This window comes from Nyctereutes procyonoides, unplaced genomic scaffold, assembly GCF_905146905.1.
Source record: "Nyctereutes procyonoides isolate TBG_1078 unplaced genomic scaffold, NYPRO_anot_genome, whole genome shotgun sequence".
In the NCBI taxonomy this organism is placed as follows: domain Eukaryota; kingdom Metazoa; phylum Chordata; class Mammalia; order Carnivora; family Canidae; genus Nyctereutes; species Nyctereutes procyonoides.
In genome coordinates, this window is record NW_026575122.1 from 21,985,110 (window position 1) to 22,010,664 (window position 25,555).

General features: G+C 48.8%; 1 protein-coding gene across 6 annotated transcripts in view; it reads right to left on the reverse strand.

Annotated features, from left to right (window-relative positions):
* The window catches only part of STAB2 (stabilin 2), a 137,623-nt gene extending 132,914 nt beyond the window's left edge, over positions 1-4,709 (reverse strand). For all 6 annotated transcript variants that reach the window (XR_008665915.1, XR_008665914.1, XR_008665916.1 and 3 more), the window contains exons 1-2: positions 4,495-4,709; positions 1,376-1,509 (exon numbers count right to left, since the gene is read on the reverse strand). Coding sequence is in view for 1 of the 6 variants with exons in the window: in XM_055336600.1 (XP_055192575.1) it covers positions 1,376-1,509; positions 4,495-4,572 (212 nt within the window). In the remaining 5 variants the exon portion in view is untranslated. The remainder of the gene's footprint in view (positions 1-1,375; positions 1,510-4,494) is intronic.
* Between the last annotated feature and the right edge of the window lie 20,846 nt (positions 4,710-25,555).

The window sequence follows — 25,555 nt, forward strand, 5'->3', positions numbered from 1 at the left end:
AGCCAATCGTGGATTTATTTCATCATAAAAGGATGACAGATCAAAGCCCTCAATTCTAAAGCAGAGAGAATGAGTGCAGTAACCCCGCCTATGTGTGTGTGTGTCTCTGTGTGTGTGTGTATTGGAGGGGGATGGTGAGGTGGGGAGCATGTATCTGAGTATCCACCTTGCTGGGAAAAAAAAAGTAGCCAGTACAAAAAAAATCCCTCATAAAAGTCACCACATAATTTTCACTGTGAACCATATGTCCCTCCATACACTTAAGAGGATCTAGCCACAAATGTATGCCTGCTGTGGTCGCCGACTGGTCAACTATCACATATGCTTGCTAATTCTAGGTCAGGTAGTATTTGGAACCTTTTATTTTATTTTTTTTAATTTTTATTTATGATAGTCACAGAGAGAGAGAGAGAGAGAGAGAGAGAGAGAGGCAGAGACACAGGCAGAGGGAGAAGCAGGCTCCATGCACCGGGAGCCCGATGTGGGATTCGATCCCGGGTCTCCAGGATCACGCCCTGGGCCAAAGGCAGGCGCCAAACCACTGCGCCACCCAGGGATCCCTATTTGGAACCTTTTATTTAAACTTATGACCTTGGTTTCAGAATCTACTGGGGTCACATTAAGCAAACGTGAATTTAGAATAGTGTGACATGACAGTGTTCCGTTCTTATTTTACACAAAATAAGAAATGGTACTGATCTTCATCACTGAATTAGGAATTAACTCATTTCGACCCATCTAATGTCTAAGTTAGTAGGCTGAGTACATAAAACGTGGTGTTTACATTTGAGGTGGGTGCCACTTCTATTAGCTCTGAGGGAAACTGCTTCCTCCATCCTTTGTGAGGCTCTGCCTTGAATTACAAGAGTTTTGAACCAGAAGAGGATTTCAGAAAGGCCATCCTCATATAAAACGCATGAAGCTGCAATTCCTTTGTCGTCCTTCTTCAGGTTCTAATTAGTATCAGGGTCCTCAGCTAGCTTGTAAGATGACTGTCAGACCCCTCGCTTTTCAGTCCATGTTCTGGCTGGAAGCCTTCCCAAATGAAACAAAACCCAGATTTTCAAAATAAAGAAGGGCAAGATGAAGGGAAAATGTTTATGTGTAATGCAATTTGGTCAGTTTTGTATTAAAATGTGAATCAATAGTATATTTTTTAGATTCAAGGTGGTTAGTTGTGAGTTATTTAAGTTTGGACCGAATGAAGTCTTAGAATAAGGGAAAATCATGGAAATGCTTTGCAATTTTTGAGATGGGAAGTTTCTTTTTTCTTTTCTTTTCTTTTTTTTTTTTTTTTTGAGATGGGAAGTTTCAATTTGGCTTCACAAACCCCTTAAATTTCAAGACTTGAACATGCTTGTTTTCTCATGAGTACCTGCAGTCTCGGACCCCCATGGAGCCATTGGTAACCTTGGTGTAGCCGTCTGGGCACTTAATTCCCAAGTTGAGTGAGCAGGATTGGCACTCGGTCCTAATGGTAAGCAGAGATTTCTTATCGCATCTATTTGCCTGTGAAAACATTAAAAAAAAAAAAATCAAGTCTCATTAGTAGAGCCTGGGTTGGTCAACGTTCCCCACCCATCAGCTTCATGTCCACGGAATGGCAGGGATGGCAACAAGATGGGTTGGTGATGACTGGCCTGTCACTCTCAACCTTATTTAGAAGGAGTGTTGGGATCATCAGGCAATGCCTGCTATGGCCGCGGGTGGGAAGGCAGCCCCTGGCACCACCTATTTGCCGTCCTTGATCTGTGGTCTAGAATTCAGCAAAGCACAATCACGTCATTACACACACATACCCAGTGGGAAATCTGAAATATACTGTACATTTTCCAAATGGGAAAACTTTAAAGCAGTTACTTAGGGTCACTTGGTTGTAGATCAAGAATGTTCTTTCCCATGGATTCTACAGAAACAGTCCAGTCTGGGTGCTAACTGCTGTGAAGCATGTATTTCCTGCTTCAAAAGATTGTCTGAAATCTTTTGATTATAATTCAGCTAGAATATGGGCTCCAAGGGGCAGTGACCTTTTTCTGTTTTGTCCTTGATGGTACCCTAAGCACCTAGAATGGTGTGTGGTGCACAGGAGCTCTCAGTAAATATCTGTGGGTTGAATGAGTTGTAGGAAACACAACAAACACACTAGAAACAGTTGCTCAGCACCATCAGGTGGTGGAAACTCAGGTGCTGCAGACCCACTTTGGCCCCGTCTCCAGGATCCCTTATCATCCATGATGTTGATGCTGATCCTCCCAAGTGGATTTGGTCCTTCCTCAAGTCTCCCTCATTTCCCATCAAGCTTAGGAAGCAGCAGCTTCGTACCAGGAAGAGAGGCTGAATCAGGGAGTCTGGAGACCTGAGCCTGGGATCAGGCTGTGTTATGTGGCTAGTGCACAGTCGTGAATTAATTCCATGCCCTGCAATGCAGAGACGGTGACCGCACACCCCAGCTTGCAGAGACCCTTACACGGTATGATATGTGCAAGTTGCCTGGCAGGGACCTGGATGGTCGTAGGTGCTGAACTCTCCTGCGCTCCTCCCCTGCTTCTCCACCCTGCCCGCCCCGTGTTTGGCTTGTTGCCTCTCCTGGTAGGAGTGTGTTAGTTCTCCCCCTACCCACCATGCTTCACTCTTCAGGGCCCCACGGGCCACACCACTTCCCCAAAACCATACCTATCTCTTTTCCTTGCTTCAACTCCTACCCTGCGTGTTGCTGGCCAGTAGGATACATCTTGTCTTTGCTTCCTGTTCAGAAAACCCTTGTGGGAAAGGATCATGTCTCTCCTTACTCACCCCTACCCCCAAACAGCTGAGCCTGGCACTGGTAGGGATGGTGGGAATGTCATAAATATTTCTGAGTCTACTAAAAGGCATAAAGGCTGAATAAGAAGAAATCTTATTTTTGCAGGGAACCTTATGGTCGCACACACTCCGGAAGGCATCACCTTATGCAGTCGTGCTGGTGTCAAAGACCAGCAGGGCAGATTCACCATGCCCACACGAGGGGGAGGATGCTGAGGGGAGGGAAGCTTCAGTGACTCGCAAAGTTCATGGTCTTCTGACTCCTGGGTGGGCTAGCCCTCCTCCCTACCGGCTGGTACAGAGAAACAAAAGGGGCAGCTTTCCTTTGTGGTTGTTAGGAACCAAAACAGCCCTGGAAGGCTTGCTGTAGAATAACAATAAAAGCCACCCTCAGTTATTCGGTATGTTGGCAAATTGAACACCAATAAAATATAAATTTATTATTAAAAAAAAAAGCCACCCTCAGCGGCAATTTGAATCAACTCCCTTTAAGGGTCATAGAACCTCCAGATTTTTTAAAAGGATTTTCTTTGTAGTAGGTTTTCCCACTTAGATAAGTGTATGGAAGGACACTACTTTTTCTTGTCTTTCCCCAAAGGTCAGATTTCGTACTCTCTTTTCAAGAAATGTCTTGACTTTCAAATTGGCCTTTTCAAATAAAATGGTTCATTTTCTCTCTCCAACGGTCTCCTCTGAAAAGCAAACCCAGCCTCAAAACCTGGTCAAGCTGTGATTTCTGGCCTAAGCAAGCCCTCTCTGACGCTGAGGTGGTGATGGGCTGCATGGGGAGCACTATCGGGGCAGAAACTAAAGTCCAGGGACACTAATGTGCTCAGCTTGACCCGCTAGCAGGCTGGGGGCACCGGGATGGGGCCTCAGAAACAGCCGTCAAACAAGTGAGGGCCCTGATTCCAGCTCAGTGGTCCCCGTCCCCTAAGCTGGAGCACCCGCCCGTCAGTTGTCTTCTGGCGTTTTCAGGAAAAGCATCATCCATAATTCAGCCACTGGCATCAGGCCTGTGTGGGCGAAGGCTCGCCCGGCACAGGTGCAGCACTGTGTTCGTGTCTTGTTACTGATGAAGCAGAAATCATGCCTCCCGAGATGCATTTTGAAAGGATCCCCAGAGGGCCTCGCGAGCGCTCCTGGCATAGGGCGGCCCCGCTGCACCCCGGCACCCGGCCTGTGCCCATGGGGATCTCGCGGCGCCTGCCCCCGCGCAGCTGGCACCACGGCCCGGGGTGCTTGACCACAACCTGTGGAAGTTCCCGTTACCGCCGTGTTTGTCCAGCAGACATCACCCGCCCGGACCTGGCCAGAACATCTCTCTACTCATCCCTCTTCAACCACTGCTATTTCCTATGCTCACAATGATGCGAGGGGGATTCACGGTGATGAGACTATGAAGATAAAGGAAAAGAGAGCAGCAGCAATAAGACCCCCCCGGGTGCCAACATGCGCCGTGGGAGCAAGGAGGGTGGCACCCACGCCAGAGGTCCGGCGGGGGAGGCTGAGCTCGGAGCCGAGCCAGCGGGGACGAACACCTTCAGAGACATGGCGCAGCCCCGCGGGGTCCCCTCCTGCCTGGCTACCCCCTATCTGATGGGGTCCACACCGGAGTTCGTACCCAGCACAGACCGAAAGCTTTGCACACATGCGGACATGAAGAGGAAGGCCTTGTAGGCGTCACCTCACCTGTCCTGCCGCTTCAGGTGGGGAGCCGAAGCCGGCCACGAGCAGCCCGAGAAGGAACGCTGCGAGACCCCGCGGCATGACGACAGCCACGGCCCTGGTGCCGGGCACCTGTCGCCGCGCGTGAGCTCCTGCCGCGGAGCGGGACGGACTCCCCGGGAGGTCTCTCGTGTCCGTGCTGGCTCCCAAGCCCGGACTGAGGCCGCTGGCACGTGAGGCCCGCCTCCAGGAAGGGAAGGTGCAAAGCCAGGGGCCGCGGCACACGGCCGCTCCCCCTATATGCGTCCCAGCTGAATGACAGGATATCCTGCCGGGCCAAGGCGGAGAGCAAGCCCCTGCCCCGGCCATGCTGCCGTCCCCCTTCTGTCCCGCCTCCTCTGCCCATGGCCTGCCAACCGTATGGCCCCTGGTGGCAAACTGCAGGCCTGCCTCTGAGAGCACAGTTCCGAGCCGGCTGCCGGCTCCACTGCCAGCGTTGGGGCGCCCACAAGCCGGGGGTCCCACAGAGGGACGCTGCAGAAGCTTGGGGCCATCACCTAGGACAGGGAGGCGGCCTCCTTGGAGGGCTGCAACCACTGCCACAGCCTACCCCTGCAGTGCCTGTGGCTGGGACTCCAGCTCACCCCCTTCCCTCTTCCACGTCTTGTCCTAACAAACCATCACAACTGTAGGTCTTGTTTCCCGCTTTGAGGCCCAGATCGGATGCCGCCTCTTACAGGAAGCCTTGCTGCTCTGCCCCTCCAACACCACTCGGAAATTCTCCCAGCATTTTGCATATAACACTGCGGACGTCCAGTCGTATCTGTCACTGTCCGTGCGTCCATGTGTCTGTAGCCCATGCCCCGTGGTGAATTCCTTGAGGCCGGGGGTGCCAGCCTTCCTTGACTCTGAGCCCCTGAGATCCCAGGGCACAGACCTACCTGCAGCTGCAAGTAAGAAAAACAAACAGTGGGCACCCCCGTGGCACAGCGGTGTAGCGCTGCCTGCAGCCTGGGGTGTGGTCCTGGAGACCGGGGATCAAGTCCCACGTCAGGCTCCCTGCATGGAGCCTGCTTCTCCCTCTGCCTGTGTCTCTGCCTCTCCTCCTCCCCTCCTCTGAATGGATAAATAAATCTTTAAAAAGAAAAAGAAAAGAAAAACAAACAGTAATGGTCAACACTTGAGAACTTTACTACACGCTAGTCAGTAGGCTGACTTCCCCGAGGGTCACCCTTCCCAAGCCTCACAGCTCTTGGAGAGATCCTTGGGATTGTTATTATTGTTATTCCCCACCGTACAGGTAAGGAAACGGAGGCAGAGAGGCTCGGCAGCTTTTCTGAGATCCCACAGCTAGCAGGTGGGCACCCAGCCTTCCCTTCCTGCTGTGCCCAGACAGGGAGTGTGCGGCGCACTTGAGGGACCCAATGGGAGAGTGTGAGGCTCAGAACCAGAAGGGACAAAGGCGGGCTCGTCAACAGGACAGCACAGGGGGCCCGTCCCCTGGCACCAGCACTGAGTTAACCGAGAGGTTCCGGTGGTACTGACGCCAGGTGTGCTGACGTCATCCCAACCCCTCCCCGCAGCCTTCCCCTCCTTGCATTTTGGAAACAGCAGGACACTGTAGGACCGTAGGACCAACCACCCAAGAGGCTCCCACGCAGACGGGCCATCTGAGGCTAGCCCAGGGTCTGAGCGGATGGAGCCCCCTGGGGATGCGCTTAGCGCCCCTGCGTTCAGTGGAGACTCCTGGGGGCCCGACCCCCTTTCAGAACTGCCCAATCAGGACCCCTGGCTGTAGGGCCCTGGAGAGCCTAGTTTTTCAAGGCTCTCCTGGTGCTGCTCGCGTGGACTGTTCCTAGGGGGAGACGGACAATCGCCGAGTGAAGACAAGGTCATTCTGGGGCTTACCTGCCATGGAGGGTGTGCTGCCTTGACTTTCCCTGGCACGACGGAGGGAACTTGGAGGCTTCTGATCCTTTTCTCTCTGGGGCACATGAATAAATACCTGGGGCTTGGTGTGGGCTTGATCCCCGGGGAAATAACATGAGCCCTTACTTGCATTTCCTAGAGTAGTTCTGGGCGATGCTGCAGGAGGGCTGGAGGTGGGGGTGGGGGTGGGAATCTCTCCTTAGATGATTTGGAAAACCCTGACCTTAACACCCCTTTCTTATGGATGGACCATGCTGGTTGGCCCATTAGAGGTCCTGAGAAGTCCTGCAGTAACGCACAACGTGACAAAACCAAGTGACAAAACCAAGTTCAACTTTGCTTAAAGCAGGATTTTCCTTCTTTTTTAAAAATCTTTTTAATTAAGACCAAGAAATGCTTCCTCTCCTTGCAAACTAAACCTCCAGATCCGGCGTTCTATTGATCCCTTTCGGAGAAACACTGTCGGAGCGAGATTTTAGCCTGTTGAATATTCTATTTTTAAGTTGCTGGGAAATAGAAGTCAGCTTGCTGGTGGCCATGGGGACTCTATAGTCTAGGACTTGCATTAAAGATACATATAACTTACATGGCTTTGCTTAGACATTATCTGAATAGTTTTTAAATTACTTTTCTCCTCGTTAAGCTCATTTGATGCCTATGAACAGAGGGCCTTCAAGTCATCTAAAAACTCTGCCACCACTGTCCGGTGTTAACAAGCACAGTGCTGGGCCAGCGCCGTTGCAGAGTGGGTGCTGTGTACCCCCCGTCCATCACTCTCATACAGTGAAGATGGGGAGAGGCCCATGTCATCGCGGCAGCTACACACATCTCTGCTCTTCCCCCGGGGTCGCTCTGACATGGGTCTGAGTCTCCTCTGCCCTGAGTTGCCCCAGTTCTGCAAACCCATGTGCCCTCTCTCAGTGAGACATCACCCCTCAGAGGCCACCTGTGTTCCTTTTCTGGTGGCTTGTGTGTCAGCGTCCAGAGTCATCTGGGGCAAGGGTGTTTGATCAGCGATGTTGCTCAGGCACCTAGCTCTCTCCAGCATCCCCTGTCATGCTGCGAGGGTGGCCTGCCTCCCCCCGGGGTGGCCTCTCTATGCTCTCATGGCCTCCTGTTCCGTCCTCTCCGTGAGCACACACCCCCTCTGCTCCTGTCATTTGTCTTTGGTGTGCAGACTCAAGAGATGCTGGTTTCCTCTGCAGTGAAAAAATTCTGTCCCTGACTGGAATCAGCAGCACCACACTGGGGCCAAGGCCTCTCTGGTGACAGTCGAGCACTGTCTGTGGTCCCAGGGTTTGGGTTGTTGGTGTCTAGCTCCACGTCATGCCAGCCACTATCAAGATGCCAGCCTTTGGTCACTTTGAGTAACAGAGTGTCTCATGTGTGCTTCAGAAGCATGCCAACAAAGGAGTCATCGTCTTCACCATCATTGTCACTGTCACCACCATTGTCCTCCTCCTCTTCCTCCTCATCAACAACCCAGGCTTTTACAGCTTCTACACACACTGGGCGTTTTAAAAATATTTAGCCAGATTTACTTAATCTTCCGCACAAGCCAATGACATAAGTGGTATCATCATCTTATCCCCACTTTGCAGATGAGGAGACTGAGGCAGAGAGAAGTGGCATGACTTGTCTAAGGTCACAAGGCTGGTAAGTGGCAGAGTAGGTGCCTGAACCCAGGTGGTGTGGAGTCAGAGCTAATGCCAGGCATTCACATGACCCGCTTGGGTTCTTGGATCTGAGCCAGGTCTTTATGCACCTTGTATGGTGGCCCACTGGGCAAGACTTTATGTTTCTGAAGTAGGAAGGACCTGGCTATTCACATCGGGGGGATGTATTTTTTTGCTTCGCTGGAAAAAAGAGCAGAAATTGGGTTCCAAGATTGATTTTCTGGTTAGAATTCAGGTTTCATTCAGTTTTTGCCAGAAATAAGAGGAAATGGCCACAAGATAGCACTTAGGTTTTGCTCTTCCTTGAGCACGGATTTAGAAAGCTGAAACCATTGCTTCACATATGTCCACAAATCGAACACCTCCTAGAATTTTTCACCTTTATGGATTTTCATTTAGTAAAGGGAAAATAACCATACGTCCCTGAAGACTTTCAGTAGCAGGAATCAGCGGGAGTGGTCTGGAGTTGTCTGCTGTCTGCATTACGTCCTCCCCGTCTAATGTGCTGCTGATGACTTGACGCGAGGGCCAAGCAGGGTGAGCAGGACTAACCAAAGCTCGGTGCACGCTATGAAATCTCAGTTTTACCGTTAAAGGTAGTGCCCCAGTAGAAGAGACAGATCCTTCCACTTGAGGGTGTGGTTTTCACGCTGGGTAAGCATTTTCAATGGAATCTGGTTTTATTGAACGAATAGTTTGGGGCTCCATGCACCTGGACGTTTTTGCGTGGGTGCAGTACAACTCGTGGGGCAGGACTTTGGTCCCTGAAACATCTTGGCTACAGTACAAAATACTTCCTGTTTCCTTTACATCTTACTGGGACATTAAAACAGTTCAACAGCTACTCATATTCCAAACCAGCAAATTATTAAAGAGGAACCCATGTTGGTCTTCACTTAAAAAAACCCGTCTCTTTCTTATGTTGATCTGCTAAGTAATACTGAACTCTTTTTTTTCTTTTTTATTAAAAAATTTTTTTTTGAACTCTTTTTTTTCATTGGCCTTCTTCCCTCACTGCCTTGGGTAAGACTAACTTGTGTTTTTAACATATCCAAGGACTTAAATAGTGAGGAGTCTATACTTTTTTTTTAATCATGTTTTGAAATAACTTCTGTTTAAAAAGTCCTCAAGTGAAAGTCTAAATTATATTTCAATTGGCCTCATTCATATAGAAAGCTGTCCCAAATACTTATCTTTACCTTGGTTGTGTAGACAGGAGTCATACCTAACAGGATGATCTTTTTTTCTCGATTGCCATCACACTGTAAGTGTCGCTTTACCTATTCATTTATTCAACAAACATAGGGAACAGCAGACGCTATACTGGGCTGGGGACAGGAGGTGGATGAGGCATGTTGCACTGTGCATTATAGCTTGGACCACACCTTTGCATGTAGTACCTCGCTTAAACCTTATTTAGACCTTGTGAACTAGACTTGGCAAGGGGAGGTATTTTGATTTTGTAGATGTGAAAATGAGGCATAAAGGGTCAGTCAATCAGTATGAAGTAGTAACAGATGCCAGATACTCTCATTTCATCTGCCTCTTAGGGTGGACCACCATTCTGATACCTGATTCCTGAGCTTGTGAGTAGATTATCTGTGGTTCGTCTAAGTCAATCACAAAAATGTTGAACTGAATTGGGTGCTGTCAGTTATGAAATCGGAAGAAAGCCATGGTTACAGAAGTCTTGAAGAACATGTGTGAAGAATGTGGTTGAGATTAACCACAGACATAGTCGGACTAGACCAGGGGCTGGGTTGCCCATTCCAAACGGTCCGCTGCACCATCTACTGGTCTTGTTATGCACGGCATAATGCAACATGGCTAGACCCAGTGGATCAAGGCTCTCTATTGCATGGAGAAGATACTAGTCAGGCTCCAGGATCAGGGACCAAACAAGCCCCCCAGAGTGTGTGGTGAAGCCAGTCATGCCTCTACCTTCGTGGCCTGTCTAGGCCTGGGATGATATTCCCTGAGACACACTTAGCTAACACCTACATTTCCCACAGGCCTAGTTCAAACCCACTGTCTCCATAAGACCTGCGTGGATTACTCTATGGACACTACAGTGTGCACCCCTCTTGCTTCTTGTCCTGATCCTTTTCCTCTCCTTTGGTATGTATCACGTTTTAAGTTGCTCAATAATTTGCCTGTTGGCTATACTTAGTATAAGTTTACTATACTTGGAATATAGGCTCATTAAGGGCAGGTAGTTTTTTCTGTCTAGTTAACTGATATATCCCAAATATTTGGGCTACAGCTTGATGTGCACTAATGATTGACAGAGTAACTTATGGGAGTGACATTTTTTCAGCTACATTGATAAGCAGTTTAGATAATTCAACAGAAATGCCATGATCCTCAAAAAATTTTGTATTAAAACATATTCTTCTTATTTCCTTTAAATTTCTGTAGCCACTTACGAATTCAGTTCTTTCCACATGTTGTGCCACTCTGCCACAGCTCCTTCCTCTACATGGATCATTCTGAAATCCTCTTAATTTTGTTCCACACCTTAGTCTGTTGGATTATTTTTATTATTTGATTATTATTTTGAGAGCTGCAAAATCAAATTCTTGCAAGTACGTTAAATATTTTTTTAATCTTAAAAAAATATTTTTTTAATCTTTTATGAACAAAGTCATTTTCATCCACAAATTCTCAGACTCTTTCCATATATGATGAGTATTGGTGCAGAAGAGACTATTGGCTTAATGCCTACAAGGGTCTGGCTCTAGTTTCCCCCCACAACCACTGATCCTGTCCTTGAACAAAAACACAGTCTCTGTGATTAAATCATGGAATGGGATGACGTGATGTTCACTCTTCTCTACATTCACAGGAGTGTAAATATTTCTCTCCAAATATTTCTCTCTACACTTCTTAGCCCATGGGGATTTCTCCCCTCTCCAAACTCCTGTAAGCCTTGAACATTTTGGTGGTTGGCTGGAATGCTGGGTGCATTCTAGAGGAACACAGGTGAATTGTTTTCACCTGCAAGTAATCCGAATTGCTCCAATCCCTCAAAAATTACATTCTCAAAGGAAACAGAAGCATTCTAGGATTTGAAGAAAGGGTGGTGGGATATATTTAAGCTGGAATTGATCGCCATTGTGGTATTTTGCCCAAACAATTTTATCAGCTACAGAGGCAGGTATCAGTTTGACCCATATGAAATAGTCATTATTTTAGAAAAAAAAAAAAAAAAGGACTCATGCCAGCAACTTCATATGATATGCTCTAGCATATATCTGTGTTTACATTCTATGTGGTGAGGAAATATTCTAGACTTTTAATCTTCATAGAGGGGCCCCCTTAGTCCATGGCCATTGCTCAAGAACTGAATTTCCCTGGAGGATAACATCATTGTGAGTATGAGAAATCCCAGGGCTCAGAGGCTATCAGTTTTGGTGGAAACACTGAATCTTCAGGTAGCTAGGATGCTGGGGCCCAGGCATCCTGCCCTGGAACGCCTCCCATCCTACAGAGAGCTGCACAAACAGACAGATAAAGGCTCAAGCCTTCACCTGGCCCCGCACACCCTCCTGGCTCCTCTGCCCTGTGCTTTGGGAGGCTAAATGAGACTCACCACTTGTTATTAGGCCCCTGCAGGGCAAAGGGCTTCCTGCACACTCATCAGATAGCAGCCTTTGCGGGAGTCAGCTTCCCAAGCAGGGGGAAGCAGTGTCCCTGGCCTGCTGGCCCTTTCCTCTTCCTTTGTTAGTTTAAATCTTTCCATGCAGCAGACCTTTTTTTTTTTTTTTTTTAGATTTTGTTTTTCCTTTTTGTGGAGACCAGTCAGCAGGTCCTGCTTTCAGCAAAACTGTGAAGTAGGCAAAGTCCCCTGGGCTTCCCCTCAACTTCCTGCTCAGAGTTGTCCGGGTCACCCCGGGCTCCCTGAGGCCTTCACCCAACGCCTGCCTGGTTGGGACGTCGGGTCCTGAGAGCGTCCTGACTCTGGGTGAGGATGCTACGCCATTGATTAATTCTCTGGTGTGAGTTGCTGGGTGTCCACGCCACCACATTTGGTATTTATATCATCAGAGTGAATGCGGATTCGCTCAACTCCTGCGAACCTTTCTCGTTTCCTCTTTCCCTCGGCGCTGGTGTCTGCCATTCCCACCGGGGTCACCTGCGACCGGGGACCCGGCGGGGCGAGCGCTCCCGGCCCTGCTGCAGGTCGCGCTGGGTGGGCTTGCGGGGGGCCGCAAGGGTCCTGCGGTGGCCGCGCGCCGTCCCGTCCTCCCGCGTCCCTCCGCCTGCCCCTCTGCGGCCGGTTTCCCGCAAGCGTTCGGACGTGTGGGTGCAGGTGACACGAAGCGTCCCAGCTTCTGGCTCCTGGAGAGTGGCCGCCTCGGCGCTGAAGGGCACCCAGGGGGTGCGGCCACTGCGGGTCCTGCGCGGGCGGCCTGGGGCTTCGCTCTGCGTGTCCCGGAGACCCCTGGGCCTCTCCAAGACTTCTGAGCGGTCCGGTCCTTGGCATCCCCGTGGCCTCGCCCCCTACCTGGAATGCCCCTCCCTCTGCTTCCCAGGGTTCATTTTCCTCCTCATTGCGCATCCAGATGTCACCTCACCGGGGAGCCACCCCGATCCAAGCTACCGTGGTCCCCAGCCAGCCCGATAGTCACTCGTGTTACTGCCCGCACAGTAGCAGGGCCGTGTCCTCCCCTCAACGCAACCCAAGGTCCCCGGAAGCAATTTCCAGGGGCGTCTCCCGGGCCTGGAACGGGCGTGTGATGCGCAGCAGACAACCCGACTGTGAATCAAGGTGCTGGGCACGCACCACACCACGTAATCCCCTCAGAGTTCCCACGAGGAACTACTGTCATTCTCTGTGTTTTGTAAATCAGAAGACAGAGGCAAGTCGAGTTCTTTAAGGCCGGCTGCATAAGCCCCAGCCCCTGTGCGAAATGCAAATGCACAGCCCGCTTGTTAACAAAACAGGTAAGGAGCTCCTGGGGGGGGGGGGCTCAGCGGTGGAGGGTCTGCCTTTGGCTCAGGGAGTGACCCCAGGGCCCTGGGATCGAGTCCTGCATCGGAGTCCTCGCAGGGAGCCTGCTTCTCCGTCTGCTTGTGTCTCTGCCTCTCTCTCTGTGTATCTCAGGAATAAATACACAAAATCTTAAAAAAAAAAAAGCAATTAAGAATTTCAAGACAGAGGCAGTAGGGCGGATGAAAGGGTGTGCAGAACTAGGAACCTTGAACAGGGCGGTGACATATTACAGAAGGTAAGTCTCAGTGAAAAGGTGGAATGTGGGACGGATTTCCCGGAGGCAGGGAGTTTGCCGCGTGGTTACCCTGGACGTTCCAGGCGAGGAGCAGGGATGCAGGGATGCAGGGTGCAGGGATGCAGGGATGCAGGCCGCTGTCGGGGTGGGGGGATGGAATGGGAAATGGGAGCCAGAAGGGAAGTGTTCAGCGAGGATTCTGGGCGCCACAGGAGGACTTGAGTGGAGGAAAGCCAGACTCTGCCTTCCTGAGGGAGACATCCCGCCGCAGCGGGAAGAGCGGCCCCGGGAGGAGCCAGGACACTGCCCCGCAGGCTGAGAGACAGGCCAGGCCAGCGACCGTGGGGGCCACGGAGGTGGCGCGAAGGAGTCGGCTTCCTGTGATAGTGAGGGGCCCCCAACTTGGTAAAAGTGAGGATGGGGGTGCCCCCGAAAGAGAGGAGTCAAGGATGACGCCCACGTTTTGGGCCCAAGTAGCTCAAAGAATGAAGTTGCCTGGCGGGAGGGCGGAAGGAAGCACAGCAGGCTGTGGGGGGCACCGAGGAATTCAGTCTTGGGTAGGATTCACGTGAAATGTCTAGATACCCGCTCGGAGCTGTCCCGGGTCGTTGAACAAGCCAGCCCAGAGCCAGGGGGTCCTGGCAGAGTATGCCTGTGAGGTTCGTCAACGCCGCGGCTCCTATTGGAAGCCCTGGGACAGGGACTATCCCCACGGGAGGGGATGCTGAGGGCACAGCAGCCTGAGTCCTGACCATACAGGGGCAGGCGCCGGCCGGGGGGGGGGGGGGGGGGGAAGCCAATGCTCACCTGTGCGGGGTGGTGGGTGGGGATGGACGGGCCTCTGGACTCAGTGTGGTAGCCCTAGGGGAAGCTGATGAGAGCCATTCCAGCAGGGAGGTAGGAAAGAACACCTCAGTGGGAGTTGGCTTGAGAAGGAATGAGGGGGAGGAGAATGGGGACTACCAGGATCTGTCTTTCCTCTGGTTCTGTGCAGGTAAAGAGCAGAGAAACAGGCGGGAACTGGTGGGAGTGGGGGGGGGAGGTGTTTGCAAATGAGTCAAGAAAGACATTTAAAACATGAGAGGAATAGGCATCTTTATGTGCTGAAGGGAGCATTCCAAAAAATAGGGAAAAAATGGATGATGAGCACAATCAATGTGCATATTAAAAACTCCCCTTATGTCTGTCATGCTAATGAATCACCAGGCTGGAGGTGGGAAGTGGTGCTTTACCTGTGGCCTGCAGGCAGATGTTTTGAGGCTTTCACATGTTAACCAGCTTTCCCCAGTGCTCCTATTCTAGACAGAACGGAGATGAACGATGGCCCCACGATGAAGGTCAAAGCTAACATGTGGCCCCACGATGAAGGTCAAAGCTAACATGTGGCCCCACGATGAAGGTCAAAGCTAACATGTGGCTACCCACACACTGGCCGTGTTGTTCATCTGGGGTAATTTAACGTGTAGCCAGGCAGTCGGTGCCTGGGAACTGAAGACCCAGGCCCCAGCTACGCCCCTGCTCTCCCTCTGACATCCCCAACTCCTTGTGCTCCCCACGGAGGCCCAGCCCCAACCAGTTCCCAGGGGCTCCAGCGCCCACCCCCCCATGGGTTCCCTCGGTCCTGCAGGATCCACGTCCTCTTTTGGGAGCTGGGTCAGCACCCCAACCGCACCTCCTGCACCTCCCGCATCAGCGGGCACCTGCGGCTCTGTCAGTCGCAGTGACCCCGTGTGGACACAGCAGCAGTGATGGTCCCTGCCACAGTGAGGGGTCTGTGCACCTGCCCATTGGCCTCTGGGTTCGGGTGGCACAATCCCCGAGGTTTGCAGACTCTCAGGGGCCAGGCTGCAGTGGAATCTCAGAGAAACACATGATAGATTTCATGTCAAACAAGGTTCATGGTGCCTTGAGAAGTGGTTTGAGAAAGTAAAGGGTTGCCTCCAGCCTGTGAGCAGCTCTTGCTGGTTACATTTAGGGAAGTGAAAGCAGCACTTCTGACCTTGTACGAGGCTCCCCTTCTGCCACCATCCAGGAGGATTTTCAGGCACAATCAAGGTAAAATGAAACTTTGGATCTTTGGTACTTTTGGTTCGTGTGCATTTCTGGTTGCTGATATGTGACACTTCTCGGGTTCAGAAAGCCCGTGTCATTGAGGGGAGTTTGTGTGTCTGTTCCGGGGGGTAAAATAATTTATTTTTCCCCTACAATCCCAAGCCAATTAAAGTAGGAGGAGAGGTGGGTATGGAGGCAAGAGGGCTGTGGAGAAAAAGATGGGGGTGGGGGTGGTGAGGGCAAAGGGCATGGCTGAGGTCTGATATGTCACAGAGTAACCACCACGAGACCTCATATAGTCTTCCTACCCACGATGCACTCTAATCTGCATTGACATAAGTTACCCCGCACATCTGCCCCATCTCGGGAGGTAGGGACTAGTTCTGCTCTTCGATTATCAGTGAGGAAACTAAGGCATCATTTACTCACGGGCCACTGGCAGTTTCTGAGGTTCAAATCTAGGCAGTCAAGCTGCAGACTCTGAATGCTTAAACTTTCCTTCTGCTGCCTCTCGGACATCCACAGGATTGGGAGGACAGGAGAGCACAGTTCACTGGTAGCCAACCGTAACAGTATGTAACTCAGAAAACTTTAGTAGCAAAAAAAAGAAAACCCAAGTCAAAAGGGCTGACGCCCAAAGGAAATTAATTGGTTCAAAACAGATGAAAAGTCCAGTGATAGGTCTGGCATCAGGCATGGCTTGATCTAGGATTCAAATGATGTCCCCAGGATCCATGTCTTAGCTCTGGTTTCTGCAGATTGGCATCATTCTCAGACTGTTTACTGGTCCCAGTATTTCAGGAACACTTCCTGCATATAACCAATCAATGGGGGATCTTTTCCCCAGAATTCCAGCAAAATTGGCTTTGTGCATCACTGACTCTGATTAAAGTAAATGCCCAGACGGGCTTCCTGTTGATTAAATCCAGCATCTCCTTCTGTGTAAGACTAGACTACATTTCTCAGGCTCTCTTATGGTTAGATGTGGCCATGTGACCCATCCTGGCTGATAAATCTGAGTAGAGGTGAGATGATCCTGAGGCATCCTTTTCTTTCTGGCTGGCAGGAGTGGAGACAGCCCCGGGAGTGATGTCAAAGCCATGTATATTGACGGCTGGATCCACCAAAGAGAAAAAGCCTAGGTCTCTGTATCACTGTGTAGGGGACAACTCACCTTCCAGTTAGGACTCGATTCATGTGGGCAAGAAATAAACCCCTATTACATTAAAACCATGGGGGTTTTAGTGTTTAGTTTCTAGCTTCATTTTTAATGTTTTGGTTTTGGTTTTTTATTTTGTTTTGTTTTATGAAACAGCTTGCCGGTGTGGCTAGAGCAATGGAACACACATAAACCAACTGTCCATCCCCGGGACAAGGAAAGGGGCTCTCCACTAAGTCACATAGCTGAGAACAGGGATGAGGTGGTTTCTTGGAGGAGCTTCAGTTATTGGCACTAGAAGGTGATGGGGATGCTAAATGATGAGCCATCAGGGCAAACTGGGGCCAGGAGGCTGGTGCCAGATCTCTCACCTAGGATATGTGGGTGTGGTACCCAGCAGCCTTCTGAGACAGCTGGTCTACCTCTGGGAGGCCCTGCTTCAGCTCCTCAGCCATCCTGTCTCGCCAGGACCTAGGGTAAGATTTCTTAGCACGGGACACCTGCTGAGCTCTGTGGGCAAAGGCAGATCGAGGATGAGCCTGGGCCTTCACAGAGCCTGTGCCCTCTTGGGGAAAGGCAGGCATTCACATTTATGCTAGGAATTTTGATGGAAGTTTTAGCAAATGATTGTGTTCATATAAGCTGATCCAACCAAAGCCCCAGCCATATCTAACCTCAAGCTTTATTTAGTTTTTGTTGTGAAAATGACTGTGCTTGTTGATCTCTCTGAGGGTTGAGATCTGTTTTTCTTTCTTTTTAAAGGTTTATTTAGTTGAGAGAGAGTGAGTATGAGACTGAGAGAGCATGAGTAGGGGGAGGGATACAAGGAGAAGCAGACTCCCTGTGGAGCAGGGAGCCTAAGGTGGAACTCAACCCCAGGACCCCGGGATCATGACCTGAACCGAAGGCGGGTGCTTTTAACTGACTGAGCCCCCTGGGCGCCTGAGGTCTATTGCTTCTTATCACAAGACTAGGAATCAAATGCATTCTTTTCCTTTGCTACGGTGAGAGGCAAATGCACCATTTTGGAGTCTGCCCCCTTTTATTCTCTGTTCTTTATATTATCTCAATGTAAACTTAATGTATCTTCCACCATCACCAGCTTCCTCTCTCCTTCTCCTGCTTGAATAGGACAGAGGATGGGATGCTTGGAGCCAACTGGCAGGAACCCAGGACTGTTGTGTCTGATTTACAAGTGATATTTATGTCCTATTCATTCCCAACAATGGCACAAGCCATTCCCCAGGACAATAATAGAGCTGACACATCAATATGGAGTGGTTGTGACTTCATGAAGACCTTTGAGAGGTTGGGGCCAACAATAAATCAGCTGCTTCCTAACTATTCATGCATTCAGTTCATTTTTTTCGATACATGTTTACTGATGACCTACTATGTGCCAGAGGCTCTTCTAGGTGCATTGTCTTCTTTCTGGCCCGGGGTCAGCAAAGTATTTTCTTTTTAAGATTTTGTTTTTAAATGACCTCTACACCCAGTGTAGAACTTGAACTCACAACCCTGAGATGAAGAGTTGCATGCTGCACCTACTAAGCCAGCCAGGAGCGCCAGCAAACTTTCTCTGTAAAGGGCCAGGGGATAAATATTTTAGGTTTTGTAGGTCCTAAGTCCTGTTGGGCAGCTAGTACCCTCTGCCACTGTGATGCAAAGGCCACCACAGACAATGTGTAAACTGAGTGGAGTTTATTGTGTTTCAGATAAAACTTTATTCACCAAAGCAGACAGTGGGCTTGGATTTGCCCTGTGGGGCCTCATTTATTGATCCCTATTCTAACCTAATTCTAATCACATTTCAGCCCTATCCTTTATGAGATTTTGTCTTCCTTTTCCTCCCAGAATAGCGGAGCAGGAAAGCCAGGAGCACATCCCTGGATCAAGTCAACTGAGATCTGATTCCAAAAGCTCTGCAGTCTCTCATTCAGTAACCATCATAACAACGACAGTACTATCAGCAGTAGTGACCATTATACAGCTGTTACTGTGCCAATCAGTGCTTATAACCACTTTTCAAAGAGTAACTCATTTTCTCTGATTAGAGAAACGGAATGGCCCTGAAAGAGAGGAGGGAACGAAGGTAGACATACGTGTATATATATATATATGCAAACACTTGCTTTCAGCTATTGTTTTTTAGTATCACATATATTTGGTGAGATAAGTAATACCTAGTATTCACTGGGTTCTTACAAGGTGCCTGATGTTGGGTGGGGTGCAGTTCATGCCTTATCCCACTCAGCCTCCATGTAGCCCTCTGGGGAAGGTACGATTTTTTACATAAAATGGATTTTTTTATATCAATTTTCTAGCTGAGGAACTTAGAGCTTCAAGTGGGTCAATGACTTGTCCCATCAAGCAAGCGTGGACTTGGGACTTGTTCATGCCTCCAAAGCGTATCTCTAAACGGCTTTGCCATAAGAACTTGCTCACGTTAGAGGAGGATTAATAAAATCCACCAGATAGGAGTGTGGGTTTCACTGTGATTGTCTTTTATTTTTAATTATTTTAATTCCTGTACCGGGGTGAGCTTCTTGGACTGCAGGCTGTGAGGTGGCCAGGTGTCTGGTGCTGTGGCATTTTGGTGACTGCCCTTTTCGAGCACAGTGCCTTAGAGGCCTCATTAAATCAACAGGACAATGGGACGCATTGAGACACAAGTGCAGCTGCTCCGCGGAGGAATGTGGTCTGGGGCTTGATCAGGGGAGTGGGCGGTGGATGTGCTAGGCAGAGGGCACCGGGCCTTCCCTCTGCGGACAGCTGGCAGCCTCCCTGTGAGCTGGGAAGGGTGGTCTCACCCACAGAGTAGATCTCGAAAGCTGCCTCTTTTACTGTCTTTTTGTTGTGTGGCTCAAAAGAGCCTCTCAGCTGGGGTGATTGCTGTGGACAAAAGGGAATCTCCCTAAGTGGGGCTGGGCAGGCCGCCTGGCCAGCCCTACTCAACTCAGTGGCCTCTACTGAGCATGGATGTGGAGTAGGAATTGGAGTGCTTGGGTCTCCTGGACATTTCACACAAAGGTTCTCCTGGGTCATGCACCTGTCTTGAGGAAACACCAAGCCTCCAGGTAAGTAGGTTGCTTGGTGGCTGCCTGGCCTCCTCCGGGTGCAGCATGCCCTTGGTGTTATGTGGAAAGAGAGGTTTCCCTGTTTCTCTCAACTCAAAGTTATAGAAAGCCTCAAATGACTCTTTTCTAGATGCAGGAGCTCAGATTATTGGAGAGATAGTGGAAATTATAATGATTAGGTTTCAGAAAATCTGAACCTTAGATTCAGTTCGGTCCCCAAAAACACTATGTAACCTTGGATTGGTCTTCTAGCCATTTAGATCCTAGAACCTTAATCTGTTAAATAATGGGGTTGACATAGACTACTTTCAAAATCCCTTTATATATGTGATGTCTGCATATCAATGACCTTAGAAAAAAATTTAAATTGTTTTAGATATTGCTAGAGAGAAATCATAATGTGAGAGGAAAATAAAAGTATATCTTATACCTATAGCAAGATCTGTGGATTGAGACTGGTCATAAGTCTTGGGGTGGAAATGGAAATATGAAAGAATGAAAGCCAGTTTTTTAGTATAAGTATGTCCCCAGTACAGCATAGGAAAAAAAGATATGGGGGTGCCTGGGTGGCACAGTCGGTTAAGGATCTGACTTTTGATTTCAGCTCAGGTCATGATCTTAGGGTCATGAGATAGAGCACTGTGTCGAGCCCCATGTCAGGGTCTGTGCTCAGCAGGAAGTCTGCCTGAGATTCTCTTTCCCTCTCCCTCCTGCTCACAAGCTCTCTCTCTCTCTCTCTCTCTCATAAATAAATAAATAAAATCTTAAAAAAATGATTTGCTGTTTATCTGAAATTTAAATTTAACTGGGTGTAACTGGGAGTCCTGTACTTTTATTCACTAAAGCTGGCTACCCTATCAGGAAGAAAAATTATAATCTTAATCGAAGGAAAGAGAAGGAAAGGGTCACAGAGACACAAAGGAAACAGGCCCATTACACAGGGAAGCGGGCTGTAGATCCTTCAAGGAGCATGTGTTATGAGGAGAGACTGTCACCTGGTCCCTGTTCTTTACCTCTTCTTTTATCCATGACTTTTGTAATGCAACTTTGTAGAACCCTCCCTGCTTGACCTTGAGCTCTGGCATAGGTTTGGCTCTTGCAGCTGTGATGCCAGCAGAGACTTGAAATTGTCTCAAGTACTGAGATTTGATCTTCTGATCCGCTGCCACAGCCCTGAGAATGTGCCAGGCACAGCCTGCTGAAGAATGAGGGACAAGTGGAGCAGAGCTAAGTTATCCCAATAGCCTTAGCCGCAACCAGTCTACATCAGCTGACAGGAGGCTGGACTACCAGATGCTCAAATGAGCCGAGACAAGATAGCGGAATCCCCAGGCCAAATCCCAGCTGAGCTCAAATGTGTCAGCAGCAAATGCCCATTGTTGTATGACAACGAGGTTTTGTGGTTATTTGCTATGACATGGACTCTGGGAACTTGACTTCTGTGATAGCTCTTCACTGTCAAGCACGTGCCTAGTACAACTGGGACCTCCCTCCAAGGCAATTCTAGAGTTTTCTAGGATGCATTGTAATTGGCTAGCAACTATGGGAACTGACAAGGGAACCAGAGAACTCTGGGACACACTCCTGGGACTGGATCAGAGCCAGACAGACCTTGAGGCTGCGGTCCTAGAGATGTGCCCATCGGCAAGTCAATCCTCTGTTGGACACAGGGCAGTGCTCTGCGACTGGAGAGAACATGAATGCTGATCAGGAGCGCACAGCCAATGCAGGAGAAGCTTGAATTAGCCTGCTAAGTCTTAGAAGAGATGGTGGGAAAATCCATTGATCAAGCAAATCCATGTGTATTGCTTGTAGTAAAGGACACCGCTCCGTTGACAGTCTTAACATCAGAGACAGGAGGCGCTGCCTCAAGGCAAGAGGTTTAAGGTGTTTGGAGGTCTGACATGTGGGTCTTTCAGAGCAGGGTGCACGTGGGTGCACCTGGAGATTCAGCGGTGTAGGATGGGTGCACACAGCAGGGTGAGGTTCAGAAGTGAGCTTTGGGGAGTAAGCAGTGTTTTGATGACCCTGGCTGGGAATTCTGAGAAAGGGCCTATCTCTTGTTAAGTAGTCTATGGTTCGGATAAATGGATTTTCAGAAAGTTCCTGGAACAAACAACTGAGTTGTTTGGATCTTCATCTTCCAGGACTAGAAATTTCTGAAATAGTAAAGTCGTGTCGATACCAAGTGTGGCAGGGCTGAGTCACGCTGCCAGAGATCATCAGCTATGTTGTGGTGGATGCTTTCTATTCTCTAGAGTCAGTCAAACCCGCGTCCCCACTGAGTGGGCTGGGAAGATACGAGACTTCTCTTAATGTCCTCCCTGCACTGATACAGTGAGGATCGTGATAGTTCCTTTGGGGAAGTGTTGTTGTGAAGACCAAAGGTGCGGAAGCAGGGGATGTGCTTACACAATGCCAGGTTTGCAGGAAATGCTCGCTAAACGGAGACCATTTCCAGATTGCAACCACCAGAGAATCAAATGACTTTAGCAACAGTTCTGAGGTGTAAGGTTTTGATTAATCCAACTGCTGGAGTGAGAAAGGAAGAAAATGTAACAGCTCTGCCCAGAACACATACCTTGGCATCAGCAATTGAGTTTAATGTGTGAGACACCTGGATAGACTGAGAAGGTGAAAATTAAAATGACGTATATACAGTTTCATGGAAAGAAACTTTTAGTATAATAAATCATTTCTGCAAAGCTTGACTCAGAGATCTCCTGCAGTAGAATATACAATAATTGTTTACTTTAGAATTTCTAGAAGGAATACAGTCCATTGACTCATTTTGGACTTCTGATGGTGAAAACCGTAAGATAACAAATCTGTGGTGTTTAAGAGCTTATATGTGTGGTAATTTGTTTCAGAGGTGAGAAGATACTAAGATGGAGGATCCATATTTTTTAAAAGTATAAATAGGTCCTGAGACTAAAACATTTGAAAAGTATAGCCCTAGAGGATCTAGATAAACACTATACGAATGAAAAAGAAATAGGGAGAAAGGCAAAGATGCAGCTGGGAGCCATGGCTCAAGAGCGCTAAGGGCCTTGTATTCCATTTTTCAAAAGCGTGGATGTGGTTACTTGTCTGTTTTGTTTGTTTTAAAATTGTATTTATTTTAAATAATCTCTACACTCAACATGGGGCTTGAACTCACAATCCCGAGATCAAGAGTCACATGCTCCTCCAACTGGGCAGCCAGAAGCCCCTGTCTGTTGTTTTGATTTTTGTTTTAAGCAGGGCAGCACTTTTTTTTTTAACCAAAAGGGAGCTCAACAGATAAAATCCACAGAGCTGGCACTGCTTTGGTTTAAGTAAGAAGGGCAGGAGCCCCTCACCATTCCACAGACACTTAAAAGTTCCCTTGAAGTACAGTGTGAAGACTCCTGCTTTAGGCCAGGGTCTCTGGATCTTAAGTCACGTTAGCATTTTCCCCATGGATCACCTTGGGGGAGGAAGGATTCAAAGGTGATAAAGAATGGAGATCTGTGTCTTTTGCCCATTTCATAGACATGGCCAACAAGCACATGAGAAAATGCTCCGCATCACTTGCCATCAGGGAAATACAAATCAAAACCACAATGAGATACCACCTCATACCAGTGAGAATGGGGAAAATTAACAAGGCAGGAAACAAATGTTGGAGAGGATGCGGAGAAAAGGGAACCCTCTTACACTGTTGGTGGGAATGTGAACTGGTGCAGCCACTCTGGAAAACTGTGTGGAGGTTCCTCAAAGAGTTAAAAATAGATCTGCCCTACGACCCAGCAATTGCACTGCTAGGGATTTACCCCAAAGATACAGATGCAGTGAAATGCCGGGACACCTGCACCCCGATGTTTATAGCAGCAATGTCCACAATAGCCAAACTGTGGAAGGAGCCTCGGTGCCCATCGAAAGATGAATGGATAAAGAAGATGTGGTCTATGTATACAATGGAATATTACTCAGCCATTAGAAACGACAAATACCCACCATTTGCTTCGACATGGATGGAACTAGAGCATATTATGCTGAATGAAATAAGTCAATTGTAGAAGGACAAACATTATATTGTCTCATTCATTTGGGGAATATAAAAAATAGTGAAAGAGAATAAAGGGGAAAGGAGAAAATGTGAGTGGGAAATATCAGAAAGGGAGACATGAGAGACTCCTAACTCTGGGAAACGAACAAGGGGTGGTAGAAAGGGAGGTGGGCGGGGGTGGGGTGGGGGTGACTGGGTGATGGGCACTGAGGGGGGCACTTGATGGGATGAGCACTGCGTGTTATTCTATATGTTGGCAAATTGAACACCAATAAAAAATAAATTAAAAAAAAAAGAATAGAGATCTGCAGAAAGACAGGATGGGGGTAGGGCCTGACTTAAAGAAATGAAGGTTGGCTTGAAAATGAGGTGACTGAATTGAGAAGTATTTCAGGTTGAAACTCAGTCATATCTGTTGTTGATTGAACACTGTGGGTGAGGAGGGAGGGTAACTCATGCCACCCCCCAGATTTCTGTCTTAGAGGACTAAATGACAGTGACTAACATAGGGCTTTTGAGCCTACTGTTCCCTTTGCCTTGAGTGCTCCCATTTTCCAAAGAGATAAAGAAGAAGCCTCTGATAAAGTAAGACTCACAACTCACCTTGTGGAGGATGGTGTGATGGTTAACTTCATGCATTAACCTGACTGGGCTGAGAGGTGCCCCCCTAGTTGGTAACACATTGTTACTGGGTGTCTCTGTGAGGGTGTTTCTGGAAGACATTAGCATTTGAAACTGTAGACTGATTAGGGCTCTTCCTCACCAGTGTGGATGGGTATCACCCAGTCCACTAAGGGCCTGGAGAGTATGAAGGTATAAGAGGGGTGAACTTGGTCTCTCCTTGAGCTGGGACACCCATATTCTCATGCCTTTGAACACAGTCCTGCCGGCTCTTGGTTCTTTAGACTCAGACTTAGACCATTGGCATTCTTGGCTCTTTGGCCTTCAGGTTTTGGCAGGACCTACACAAACATCTTTCCTGGGCCTCCAGCTGCAGTTGATGGGACTTCTAAGCCTCCACAACCACATGAGCCAGTCCCTCCTAATAATTCTCTTTCTCTGTGTCTCTACGTGTCCTCTTGGTTCTGTCTCCCTGGAGAACCCCGACTAATGTATATAGTTGTCCAGGTTCTTACCCTGTGGAGGCCGAGAAAATTAAGGCCATTCCGACTTTAAGTTCAGCGTTATCACGAGCACAGCCATCCCAGGCCCCTGTGAATAAGAGCTGAACATTACCTTACTTCAGTTACAGGAAGAAAACAGCTTACAGCTTAACATCCTAGAAAGCCCCATATTAGAATAAAAACAGAGCCCGAGCCAAGGGCAGGAAGCCCCTATTAGAATAAGAACAGAGCTCAATGCCCTTGAAGGCCCCATATCACAATGTAAACAGAACTTGAGGAATTGCTCTACCCCTTCTGGAGGTCCCCTAGACCAGCCCTTAAAACGAAGCTGAAACCCACCTCGGGGTCCAAGTCCCTGCTCTGCTGTGTGGGGTATACTTGGACCCAAGCTCGAGCTTGTAAATAAACCCTCGTGTGTTTGCATCGGTGTCGGCTCCTTGGTGGTTTCTCGGATTCGTGATCTTGGGCACAACAACCCTAATAGTCATTATGACTCAGCCCTGAACTTCAGGCTGTGAGAGTTCAGCGTCGAGAGGGTAATAGCTGGGCAGGAGTAACAAAACCATTATAATGTAGGTATTATTTTTGAGTGTTTATAATGTTCCTGACTATAAGGAACCAAGGAAGGTCTAAATATCCCCATTCAGAGATGAAACTGAATTATTGAAGGGCCAGGTATCCCTCCTGTTGGGAACCTGATACGGGACACAGTCAGGTTTTGAACCCAGGGCTGTAGGACTCTAGAGCTCGGTTCTTCCCACCAGCACAGGCTGTATCTTAAGGCAACACCCCCAACTTTGTTAGGTT